The sequence below is a fragment of the Conger conger genome, chromosome 4, assembly GCF_963514075.1.
Source record: "Conger conger chromosome 4, fConCon1.1, whole genome shotgun sequence".
Lineage (NCBI taxonomy): Eukaryota > Metazoa > Chordata > Actinopteri > Anguilliformes > Congridae > Conger > Conger conger.
In genome coordinates, this window is record NC_083763.1 from 21,885,149 (window position 1) to 21,899,071 (window position 13,923).

The following is a 13,923-nucleotide window of genomic DNA, read 5'->3' on the forward strand; positions in this document are numbered from 1 at the left end:
TGATTATTTAATGCACAAGAAAGTTGAGACGTGTTAACCTGTACTAAAGTGAGGGAAATAGGAAGGTGTGGAGAAAGAAAATAACTGCTCATGATTCAAAGAACTTCAGCTATGAACCATGGTGGAGGTAGTGCTATCGCTTTGGCATGTATAGCTGCCTTTGGAATAAAAGGTTTGGGGTCACCTGTCTTTTTCTGCTTTTTATGATTTAATATCTTATTTTCTCTGTTTGTAATCAAATAATTCATACCTGTTCAAAGTGCAGACTGAAAATTTATGAATATGAAATATTATTTTTATATGCATTTTGTATTCACCATGTAGCAATTACAGCACTTTTTTATACAGCATGTTGTCTGTTGTGCCCCATTTCAATATTTGAGACAAATTAATCCAATGTCAAAAAGAGTCATGTTTTGTATTTGGTCACATGTCTTTGTCCCATCAACATCAGAGTCTGGATATCTTATTTTCAGGTTGTCCTACAAGCGATACTAAAACTCTTTTTATTTGAATGGATCTCTATGGGAATTGGGGGTTGGGACTACCGTAGATTCAGCTGTAAATTATGCTGAAACACTATGGAACACATTTGTTGGCTAAATGGTTTTAAATCATCAAGGGTCCAAGTTATCAAATTAGCCTCAAACCACTGTGCTGGTCAGATATGCAGTAGATAATACAATAATTGTTTCTCCATTTCACTGTAACGTGCGTTCCACTTGAAAGGCTGAAGGTGAAACGCTCCAGAAACAAACAGGAACTGAACATGGTACAGGCCTGGTAGAGCATTATCAGATTGGAAGAGACTCAATGGTGGTGATATCTTTGGGCCACAAACTTCAGGCAGCCATCGAATCCAAAGGATTTGCAAGAAAGTACTAAACATTATGACTTTATTTCAGATTATGATTACATGTCAAATTACTTTTGTACCATGAAATTGGAGAACTATGTAAAAAATGGCTGTAATTACTACACAGATCACCTGATATGACTATAAATACCCATACATTAAAGCTGATAGACTGCACTTTATCCTCATAGTCATTGCTTTGTTTCAATCCATTGTGCTGGTGTACAGATCCAAAACAAAAAAAAACGTGTCACTCTCCCAATACTTTGCATTTAACTTTATGTGCCTAATTTATGGCTCTTTTCTTAACTTTTTTTTTAAAGAACTTACTGAACTTGCATTTGTTTTGTCAGCAGAATTGGAAGTGAATTTGATTACCATTCTAGACATGTACCAGTCAATTTACCATCAGGTTACACAACAAACAAATTCCATTCCCAAAGTTGCAGGAATGTATGGTATGGCAGATATGGCAGATAGAATGTATGGCAAATCTGTGAAATCACTGGGGCATCAGCAGTTTCCTGAACATCCCTTCTGCAGTAGTTCTAAGTGACCAAAGTATATACTGTAGATATAATCTGTGCATCTAGTATATCAAGCATTGCTGCCTTCTGCATTATTTGACAAAAAATACTCTTCTTCTCAGGACTGGTACTGGTACTGAACAGTATTCAGAGTATTTATGACAGGAATACCCATTTGGATTGTCCTTAGTATTGGCCTCAGCACTGTTGACATATGATGGTTCTGTGGCATGGTATAACCTTAAACCAATTTTTAATTTTTAAAGGTGATTTTACTTTAAATAGTTTACCCCAGGAAAGCTCTGTAAGGGAGCCAAGTGTGGTGTGGTGTTCCGGAGACTTCATTAGAACCATGGAAAGATGGATTACACATTGCTGTAGGAGTACAGTGGAATTAGCTCAGACCAGGGATGAGGAATCGAAACACCATGAACCTGATGAACCAGTGCTGAAGGGATAAAGATTGAATCAGGAGTGGTTTTTACGGGTGTAGCCTTCTTGTTTTCTGGGAGATATCTTGTAGTAACTTCTCTGGATATTCAGATTTTTGTATTTTTAAAAATTTCATCATTCTATTTTAGCATTTAATGTATTTTTTAGGTAGCTCTTATCATTTCACTATTCTACTAGTCTCGCACTTATAGCCAATTAGGAATCTGCATTAAGTATGTACAAGATTAGAAATTTGTCACTGGCCCCACTCAGCACAATTGACAAAGATAGGCCTTAAGATTGATATGCATCTGCTTCCCACAGCTTTACCAATCTTCATGGGTGGCAGTTTGTAACCAGATTCTGTTCTGTACATGATACTAGAAAGCTGCTGGTGTTAATAGTTCATTGCACACTACACGTTGTGTTAATTGTGGTTTCTTAAGACACACGCTGGCATACAGCATGTGGAATTAGTAATATATTTAAAAATTAAGATGGCCACCCTCAGTACATTTTGTACATTTCCCTCTGGTATTTGGAACTCAACTATTAATCTTTGTAAAACTGAGTAGTGAATGGGTCAGCTATATATCGCTTGAATCCTTTTCATTTCCTTTCCTTTTAAATTCAACTTCACAGCTGTACTTGGAAATGTAAAAAATATTCTACAATAGATACATGAGTTTGGTTTTTGTTTTACTTCATTTCAGCTGCTGGATGTTCATTGATATATTGTACTGTCACTGTATTCTGTCACCTGACATTACTTGTGTCAGTATTTAGTGAGGTAACTTTAACTAGTGACACTAGCCACTGATGCTAGTGCTTACACCAGATTTCAGTCTGCTCTATAGCCTGCCTGCACAATTCTGTAACAGAAACATGCATACTCAATCATCAGTCGCTTTTTATTTCTGTCAGTTTTATGCTTAAGTAGTGTATATCTCATGTCTTCTGAATGTTTAGAGTATTTTGGATTTAGGCATGAGCTCCCTGCCCTGGAGAAGAAATACGCTGTTCCCCAGTTCATAAGTATTCCGCAGATAAGTGAGCCAGTACTTTCGGCAGCCATACATGCCCGAGCTATAACAAACCCACCGGATGAGGTAAATAAAGACATAATGGGTCTTTGTCCCAAGTGTTATGGAGGGCACAGTACATGCTTGCCTAATTTAAGCCAAGCAACCTTCGAACATATTTCATGCCAAATTACTTTGCTTGTTATTCTCACTCGCTTACTACTTTACCTACAAGATGTTTGCAGCCTCTATTGCAGGCATTGATTTCATTTTCTAGCTCATGTCTCTTATCTGTGTACATCCTGAAGTGAATATAAAATCTGAGTTTATTGTTTAACCTTGAAGAGTGTAGCCTTTCAGCTGCAGTCAACAAAAGCAGCATGATGAAAAATACAGGATGTCATACTTGCAGGTTTGCAGGTAGTAGATGTTGAACATGCACTCACCAGGTACAACCGGGGTTCTCAGTTCCAGGTCCTGCCAGCAGTCAACTGAATCAACCAATCTTATGTAAAATATCAGTGAACACATTCAGTGTGTTTGTCTAGAGCCAGGGTGTCAAAGTCCAAGCTTACCGACTCCCCTCCAGTCCCAACCTCTCTTCTCTGCCTTTCCACTCATGCTAAGCTAACTGTTTTCTACTTCCTCTTCTTTCCTCAGCCCTCCCTCTCTTCCGCATCTCTGGGTGGTCCAACCAGGGTTTCCTGGTATGGTCACTTGTCTCATGCCCAAAGCAATCCTATAGGTATCCCCCAAGGTGCCATACTTGGTCCCTTCCTCTTTTTCCATAGTTTGCAATCTATTGGGCCTGTCATCTAACATGATTTCTCATAAAAGTTCTATACAGATGCTAGCTTTTCCTTTCTTACATCTCATGCCCAAGTCCTCACCACTGAGACAACCTAGATTTTTCTCTTTCTTCCAGTTTGAAAGGGCCAGTTGTACATTATGCATACTCTAATGTAGCTGCTGTAAGCTGTCTTCAGGTGGCTGTTCATGATAAGATGAAAACTAACCCAGTGAGTGACACTCTCCTAAGCTGGACAATATTATGGCTGACTGTACAGCCCTGTGAAGTGTCTGCCCATATCAACATTGCCATGGTCAAGATTCAATCGATTGCCCCACATGAGCATCTAACCTTCAACTGTAGCTGCAACCATAGTCCCCTTACCATCCCCATTAACATTTTGGGATATGTTTAGTAAGGAACTGGCCAAAGATTGTATAAGGTTGCATTTTAATTTCAATGCAACCATTATGTCATAACATTGTTCTACTGTAAGTGGATGAACTATAGGAGATAAACTTGAATTTAACTGATAAGATGATCACATGTCTTGTTGATTCTTTTAGATTTTTATTCTTTTAGTATTTTAGATCGGCTTTAGCTGGTTGCATTAAAAGCTTTCTGTCCTGAACACCAATGTCTGTTTCATTTACAGGAAATACATGACCTACAGCAAATTATCACAGAGACTTCTGTCCGTGTAACAAATTGAAAGGTAAACTGATCATTTGCATTTTCCTACAAATATAGATTTTTTATTTTATAATACATTATTTGTATTATATGTATTTGGCAGTGTTTTTTTGAGAATGTTTCAGTTGCATGATTTATATTAGGATAATATTACGAGTCACATCATATTATGAGTTGTAGACTAGAGTAGCCGGGTTGTTGCTGGATGTGGTACTGATAGGGCAGTGGTGGATTTAGCCCTCCTGAGTGAGGTGCAGCACTAGAAAATGGTGCCTTGAGTGGTGCAATGATGTGGTGTCAGCTTTCAGATGAAACGCTAAACAGAGGTCCTGACTTTTCAATTTCATTATAATCCCTTGACACCTACTGCAATGGGTATGAATTACCCAGGTTTTCTGGCTAAAGCCCCAGTCAGGTCTGATGTCCAGTCTGGGCACATAATCCTCACCCATGCTAATGACACAAACAAGCCAGCCGTACTCAGCTTTGGAAGGACCAAGGCGCGAACCCTGCTAATCGGTGTGCAACTGCATCGAGCGGATGCCTGCATCAAGGTCCAATGATTCTCCCTCATTTTAAAGCACTTTTAGTTACTTTGAATTAAATTGATGTAAAATCGTTTATTGGCATTTCATTATCCATAGTGTGATTTTTATTCGTATTACTTGCAGTCTTTAGGAATATATCATTAGACAATCTTAGTGAAGTTACCCTTGAGGGTTATTTTCTAGTAGCAGTATTATACCAGTTGCAGTTTTAGGAGATGGAATCCTTGCATTATTGCATTACTGTTACAACACTGATCTCCATAATGTTTGGGACAAAGACCCAATTTTTATTTATTTGCATCTACTCCACAATTTTAGATTTCTAATCAAATAGGTTTTCTACGGCCTAGCAGGCACTTTGTGATTACTGAGCTCACCAGTGTTTTCTTTCTTCTTAATGATGTTCCAAACAGTTGATTTTAATAAGCCTATTGTTTGGCCTTGGCCACCAATTGTTTTTTCATTGGTACAACTCTGGTCCTCATGTTGACAATAACAGACCAATAATGCCTATCAAAAGCCTAGAATTAAGATATAGATATATGCGCATACCTGCATCAAGGAAGTGAGTGAACACACTTTGTAGGTGCAGGTTGGAGGGGGGGGGGATTACATTTTAAATCAATCTCTGATGACACAGTGCTATCATATTTATTGCCCTACACAAGCAGTGCATTCACAGGATAACTTATTTTATCATTCAATATCTGTATTAATTGTTTTAATTGCTGCTTTAGTTTGAGGTGAACATGCCTTTCAGTGATGATGGACACTTAGGCTTAGGTACTGTCATCTCAAGTGCCATCCTGTGGTGCTTCATAGAAGTGCAATACAGCGGAGACAGAAACATGTTCAGGATAAAACACTGTCTTCTTGAGTCAAACAGAGATGTGTTTCCCAGGACAAATTAAATATGAAGTTACTGAAATTGACAAATTAAGTTTAAGTATTACATTGCAGGGCTACTGTGCTTTCTTTCAGCTTAATTATGAAAAATATGTCAAAATGTGGTTGCCGGGTCCACCTAGTGGTTATGTGTAACCAGATTCACCCATCAGATTCTCAACTTGGTATTCTCAACACTCTGTCTGTCTACTTTTGATGGTGGTTTAATGCATCTTTTGAATGTTTATGAAGCTACATACCGTAGCCAGTACTGTGTGCAGTCCTGTTCGATATGCACATTTCAGCTGCACAATTAGGAAAATATCAAGTAAAGGGTAACTGTTACCCATCTGCTGCTGAGACAGGAAATTAATTGTATTTTAATCATAGCAAATGGTTTTGAAGTAAAGTATGTACACCAGTTTCGGATCAATATCTTGGGATATATTGTCAATGCAATGCTTTAATTTGTTTTGAGAAAAGAAACAACAGAGTGAATGTTTATTTTTTCTAATAGTTTGAACAGTAACATTTTGATGGACAAATGCATTTCCAACAGCTGATGATAATGATGCAATTTTTATTATTCCCTTTCCTTATATGATGTCTGACACAAAAATATTAACATATTAAGACATCATATTCGGAAAGGGAATTCATATTCATTCAGCACCATTTTTCTAGCTAAATATTTTATGTGAAATGTAATTGTATGGTAAATCTAATATCTTTCCTTCTACACTCTGTGCAGATACCTGTATAAGCGATAAAGGAAAATGCCCTCAGAAAGGCACCTGCACAGAAGTCGATGGATCATCTACAGTTTTGTTCTCATTGAGGTAAGCTTAGGGTTGCATAACATGCCTCAGTGGCTACTATGGGGGTTAAACTGAATAGCTATCATACCCTTTAAGAAGCCTGCTTTGCATGAATGTTGTACAGTATAAATGGACATATACATTATTTCAAATTCAGTGTCCTCAAAATAATATTGATAACATTCACTTTATTGTTAATCAGTTTATATTGTTTATTGAATTATACAGCTATATAACACCCTTCCTTTGCCAAGATAACAGCACATACATTATATGGATCTGAGATCTATTTACTGTATTCGAGGCAGACAATTTCTAGAGAATTAAATCCATCATTTGATACATTGGATTTTTGGGTCCCATATCATGTATTTTATGTTCTACAAGGAGCTCATATATTGGAATTTTACAGTGACTGCAAGGCAACCTTAAAACAAAAGGGACAAATACACAGATAACATAGTCAGATATGGAGAGGGATTATTAATCAAAATAATCTTTTTTAAAGGGCCCATGTTGTGCAAAATGACATTTCTCGCACAGTCCCCAAATAAATCCACACAATCCGTAAAATGAAAATGTGCATTTAAATGAACCATTTGGAATTCCGTGAAGTAGTGACATCACAACGATACGCTCGATTGCATCAGCTCGGCCCACCTTGTAGCTGGAACAAATCCAAACGCTCGGCACAGATGGCGTTCAGTAAGTTGGAGCTAGCCAGCCAATCAGAACAGAGGTTCATTGATGTCAAAAACATAATCGATAAAACAGCCTGTTCTCGGTAAAGCTCATGAGAGGTGCTGGAGAATGGACAATTAGAACTGGATAGAGATCATTTTTGGTATAAAAACACAACATGGGACCTTTAATATTAGAGGATCTGATTGGCAGTTCCTCTCTGTTTGCCTCTTGTATGTCTGTTATGTATATAAGGTATAAGATAAAGTATATTTTTACTGATGAAGACAATAAGCAGTAATATAATAATATATTTTGCTTAATTTTAACTAAAAAAGTAAATGTATATTTTTCTTCATATTCTGGTGCTGATATTGTCCCCCACCTGATGAAACTGGGGGTGGGGGGTAATATTGGTCCCTTGTCAGTTTGTTCATTTGTTACACTGTAGTATTATGTATCCACCACAAGGGGGCAACGAAGCTACTATAACTTGCCTCTGTTCAGTTTGACCTACCACTATCAGCCAACTGTTTTTCAAAACTGAGTCTCTGTCACAGATCTAGCTTGAAATGTCATTTATTTTTATTTATGGCTGGACTACGCGCTAGTCCAGAAGAGGGCTTGCTTGCCTTCATTGCTCGCTTTTAAATCGTAGTGTTTGTACAGTAACTTAGCTAACTAACAATCTTACTTCTTGTACTCATTAGATAGCTACCAGCATAGTTAGGCTTTAAATACACTGGTTCATGAAAGTAAGATGTAGGCTGTTGTGCGCTGTCAAGATTCAACCAGCTGTTATTCATTAAATGCTTAGCTTCAGAGCTACTACCAATGTCATTCCATCATCACAAAAATACAATGCAGGAGTATCATAATTAGCTTCCTCTAAAAGACAAGAATTAATTAGCTACACCATAATGGCAATGACATTACATTTCACTGAGGACTCTGAGAAAACAAGACGCAGCCAAGTGATTTGGAAAAAAGCCCCCGCTTCAAAGCATATGCTGATAGTGTACATTTATAGAACTACCATAACAGGATGCTAACGACCCAGGGCTTGGGAGACAGTATTAGGATGCGTTAAAACCTGTTATAGCTCAATTGCCAACCTCAAAATGACATGAAGTGATTGATTATTCAAAATGGCTGCATCAAATAGGGGCGCTACAGCAGTGTATTCTTAAGGAACGCACATCGCATTGCCTGATGGTTCATTTGCCTTCTGATATCAGCGATTGTAGCTGACCTAATCTTACAGGCCTAGATTCCATGGCAGAAAAGCTGTTATACTGCAGTGTCTGGTAGTGAGATTGTAAATGATTAACTGACTTACACACAAGGCGTGTACTCCAAAACTTACCACATGTTGGGCAGGTTTCACAGACACAGGTTAGCTTAGTCCTGAACTAAATTGAGTTTCATATTGAGAATCTCCAATCAACATAGGACTAGACTTAATCTGTGTCTGCAACACTGGCTCACTGATTAACAAGCACTATTGTAAAAGTCTCACCGGTGTGTTTTTTTGCTTTTTTGTTGTTGCATCAATTAATTTTTTCATGGTGCAATTTTCAAGCACTGAAAACGCTAAAACTCATGGTTCTATATGTACAACCTATTTCAAGATGCCACTACTTTAGGGACATAAAGTTAATATTTTGTAACATGTGGGTGGCAAAACAAGCGTCTCTGCATTTTTTAAATCCATATACTACACAAAATAAGGTAATGTCAGTGTCTTTTTCACGGCAAGGGTCCAGCAAAACAAAAGCACAATAATGCAATTGGAAAGAAGTGCTAACTCTCAGAAATGTGGATATAATATCCAATGTTTAGTTGGATATTTCTCTGGAAGAATTATCATTGTTTCGCCGTTGCATACTTCTTAGAAAAGTAAAAAGTAATTTTGTAGAAAAGGTTTGTTAGTTCTCTGGGACACGAGCCCACGTACGAGCATCTCTGACCAGTATCGGTAACGCAGTTGCACAGTATAGGCGTGACCCTCATCCATGAGAAAAAAAATTACCTCTGCTCAGCCTAGAACCGGCTACTTGTATGTATTGAAGTGACAACTGAGAAGCATTTTTGTTCATGACATTACGTTTCCACAGGTGTATAGTGTGCTATGCTTGCGTAAAGCAACACAGCATTTTTGCCTGCATGACAAAACCGTATTTGTGGACTCCTAGCACATAGTCAGCTAATGAAGTAGCCTAGACAATTAGCACCTTACGAAATGAAGCTCTTGCAATTAATAACATATTTTAACACAGAATAACACTGCTATTGGATGGAGTGGAATATGATTCATAATCAGAATGTATTACAGCCAATGTGTTGTGACAGTAAACAGAGTATCATCTCTGCCTGTGTCTACTATTGTGTTGAAATTGAGTTGTGAGTTTGGTATGGCTCCAGAGAAAGAAATGACCCCCCACTGCTTCAACATAGTTCACTCAATATAGAACAACGCAGTTTAGCTGACCTGCACAACAGAAAAATTTACAAGAACCAATAAAGTTAGAATATCTTGAACAGACCACATGAAGACACAGTTTAAGTGTTATGGTGACTGATTTGAAGCCACTTTGGTAGGGAAAGTGCCAATACATAATTTTTACTTCCTTGCTTTTTTCAATAAATGGTAGGCATTTATATAGCACCTTTATCCAAAGCGCTGTACAATTGATGCTTCTCATTCACCCATTCATACACACACTCACACACTGACGGAGATTGGCTGCCATGCAAGGTGCCGACCAGCTCATCAGGAGCATTTGGGGTTAGGTGTCTTGCTCAAGGACACTTCGACACTGCCCGGGCAGGGGATTGAACCGGCAACCCTCCGACTGCCGGACGACTGCTCTTACTGCCTGAGCCATGTCGCCCCCGAATAGTAGCAGGATTCTGCTTTATATTTCTATTCAGACAAATAAACAGAGACAAATCATAATCAGTAATCTGGTATGATCACTGTCAGTATAGGCTACTGTCAGTACAAGCTTTGGTGCTACAGAGAAATTGTAGTTATTTTTGGATGGCAGCAGGGGGGGTTGTACAGGATCTCCCACAGAAAACAAGGCATTGGCACTCTGCGAAAGTGGCTGGGAGAAATTGGCAGGGTTACTCTGGGCCTCCGTCGCGTGAAGAATGAGGCTGCCGTGGACTTCGGGGCTCCCTCAAAGCGCACAAGATGTTCTTTCCTTCTGTCGACGACACTGTGGTGCCCAGACAGGTCCCACAGCATTCAGTCATGAGCCTACTGTGCTAGTAACGCACTTCAAAGTGCACAATACACTCACTGCTGCATGTGGCCCAGGAGGTACGGGGCTGAAGCACATCCTATTCTTCTCCTTCATGTCAGCCTGTTCGGAATGATACTTAATGGTCAGGCTTGCAGGTTGAGGTTGAGAGTCAACAAGTGCAAATGATTCTCAGGGAATTGTTGACACAGTGCAGGGCCTGAGGCTCTCTACCGCTCGTACTCCAGAACTCGAGTTGTAAACCTGTCACAGAGCCCTACACTTGTTTACTGGAAACGTATAGACAAAAAAACAGACAATACACAGAAAAAATGAAAACATTCAGAGTATAGTGCATTGTATTTTTTGGTAAAAATGGCAAATGTTAGACCTGTATTAACTTCTGAACCTACAGTACAGTTTGTAAGACTCATGAACTTCCTTTTCTCCTGTAAGATTACAATTACGAGCTACGCTACGAAATTGAACGTGTTTGGCCATACACACCATCAACATGGAATGCATGCAAGGAGAAGCACCTCATACCTACTGCAAAATATGGCCGTGGGTCATTGATATTTTTCAGTGGTTCTGGAGCACTATTTAAGGTCAATAGCATGATGAATTCAACAAAGTACTTGGACATCTTGACAGAAACTCCAGTTGTCTTGGTTATAGGTAGATTGTCCAACAGGACAATTACTTAAAGCATACACAGGTGGTTTAGTAAAAACAACAACCATATTCCTCAGTGGCCATCTCAGTATCCAGACTTAAATCCCATGAAAAACCTGCGGTCTGAACTGAAGAGGGCGGTATCTCAAGGTTACCAATGATTTAGAACATTTCTAAAATCCCTCCAAGTGTGTTCCCTAACCTTATTGACAAATAGATCTCGACTCATAGAACGACTCATGGCCATATTAAACCAGGGGTGCCAATAATTGTGGAACCTGTTTTTTCATGGATTTTTTATTTTTTATTTTTTATTTTTTAAATGTAAAATGGTTGACTCCATTGAATCATTAATAAAGTGCACTACTTCATGCACACATCCATCACATCCATAATTCGACTAGTTTTCCATTGTTTTATCCACAATTTCCCTGGTGACCGATATTCATAAACCTGGATGGCAGGCCTCTTGGAATTAAATATGCACTTAAAATGTGTATAAGCAGGATATTAGCTTGTAAATATTTGTAATCCTGAGATATGCGTAATGTGTGCAGTCTGTCAGCGATCATTGTGGAGTTGACTTGGCGTTACTGAATTAAATTCCTGAAAATTAAAGTAAATACTAATCCTGAAAAGCTAAGATGTGTTCAAATTTATTTAGTTATTTATTTGATGAACAGTCTGTTTCAATTCAGCTTACCTAGCCAGCACAACTTTTGAAGTCTAGGGGATTCACTTTTTTGGTGGGTGGATATGAGTGGCAGTTAATAAAGAATCTGGGGGTGGCCCAAAGGAACACTACGCCATTAAACCTAAACGTGTTCTCATGCATAATTCAAGCCTCACATTCACAATTCCCAGCTTTTCATGGAATGTTTTTTTGCATAACCCACATAGCTTCCAGTTTTATTTTTTGCTATGTGACTAATTCATCAGTGCTGTTATTCCTAAAACACAGAGAAGCATAATGTCTGACTTGTTGGCTCTGCTAGATGACGCAGTTTTAAAATGCTTTTCCCTTTGTGGCATTGGAGCTCCGGGCTATTGTGCCTGAGGAAGGCCAGCTTGCCTCTGTTGAGATCACAGAAGACCTTGATATGTCTTTGCTTCAGCATTCCCAGCTATCTTTCTATTGAAATAATTCAATATACAAGGTATTTATTCAAGAAGAGCCCGTGTATGACTGAACAAGATGAGACAAAAAATATGAACAGCTCTGACAGAGGATCAGTAGGCTGAACGCATATGAAACTAGGAGTGATTCCTGAAGCTGAGATTGATGTGATTCCAATTTCCCAAAATTGTCTGTTAAATAAAATATGCATTTTATAGAGTGCTGTCTGTCCTACAGTGGGTTTCACTTTCAGTGACGACTGGTGGCCATTTGCCTGGGTGGGGAACCATACATATGTACACGTGGGCACACAGTGCGAAAAACGGTCTTAAATAAAAGCACATAGTATATTTGACAAACAGATCTAATATATTAGACAACAAAACATAGGTATATTTAAACCGATAAAGGAATCAGAAACCATTGCACATTGTTCTCAGAAAGACGAGACACAACAATACCTATTTCTTCAAATGAGGAAGTTAGCGTTCGAGCACCTATGGACTGGGGAGATGTGTACCAACCACCTCAGACGCTAACGTTTCTATTTCACTTTATTTGAGAGAAAAGTCCCTTAGAAATACACTGAATACACTGTCTAAATTGACCTCTGACCTCTCTCATTAACAATGTGTTTCTGCTTGCAGAACTGCTGCTCATTGGATGTTTTTTGTTTTTCGCACCTTTCTCTGCAAACTCTATGGACTCTAAATCCCAGGAGATCAGCAGTTTCTGAGATAGTCAAACCGCCCTGTCTGGCACTAACAAACATTTCAAGGTCAAAGTCACAAAGATCACATTTCTGTCCCATTCTGACATTTGGTCTGAAAAACAGCTAAACCTCTTGACCACTCTTAGTTGCAATCACATGATTGGCTGATTAAATATTTGCATTAACTAGCTGGTGTACAGGTCTACCTAATAAAGTGATCACTAAATAAAGAAAAGTGAAAAAAGTAATTTATGTGAGCATGGAAAACCAATATACTGAAGTGGATGAACACTATAATTGAACATACTCTTTGATCATGAAGATATACAGTGTACATAATTTCAGTTATCACAGAGTTGTTTATCTCTGAGCTTCAGCAAAGACTGTAGAAACCTTTCCCAATGCCCATTTGTTGAACAGTTATATGCAGTCTTTAATTGAATGAAAGACGGCAAAGATTCTACATACTATTGTAAGTTAAATTTCAAAGGAAGATACATACTGTACTGTATGAGGTCTCAGTTAGCTCAGAACATGTCCATTTTTTATATATAAATCTCAGCCTCAGCTGTGAATCTGTTCCTCTTTATTGTTTGACAGCTAATTTGCAGTACATGCTCAGAAAAGCTTATTTAATCAAATCTTTACAGGAAAGAAATTATTCTTGTTAGTGAGTAATTTCTCCCTGATAATGGGTGTTCTTTATAATTAGCAGTTGCTGCAATCATTTCTGACAAACACTGTGCCAGCAAACTAGAACATTGCAAAGAGCTACTGTACATACACAATCATCCTTATCATCACATACGTACCTTTGAATTTCAAGTCATGTGTATCATTTTACGGTAATATTTTGCCTTTTTAATAACTAGTCGTTTAAATTATCGTCTATACCGGCACACCAAATGATTTAAATATT

The 13,923-nt window shown here is 38.3% G+C and overlaps 1 protein-coding gene across 3 annotated transcripts in view; it reads left to right on the top strand.

Annotated features, from left to right (window-relative positions):
* plppr5b (phospholipid phosphatase related 5b) overlaps positions 1–13,923 on the top strand; it is a 68,411-nt gene that overhangs the window by 1,030 nt on the left and 53,458 nt on the right. For 2 of the 3 annotated variants that reach the window (XM_061239408.1, XM_061239410.1), the window contains exons 2-3: positions 4,283–4,342; positions 6,505–6,592. In XM_061239408.1, the coding sequence (XP_061095392.1) occupies positions 6,530–6,592 (63 nt within the window). In that variant the 5' untranslated portion in view covers positions 4,283–4,342; positions 6,505–6,529. Of the gene's footprint in view, positions 1–3,525; positions 3,545–4,282; positions 4,343–6,504; positions 6,593–13,923 lie in introns of those variants that run through there. The other variant, XM_061239409.1, reaches the window with a different exon arrangement.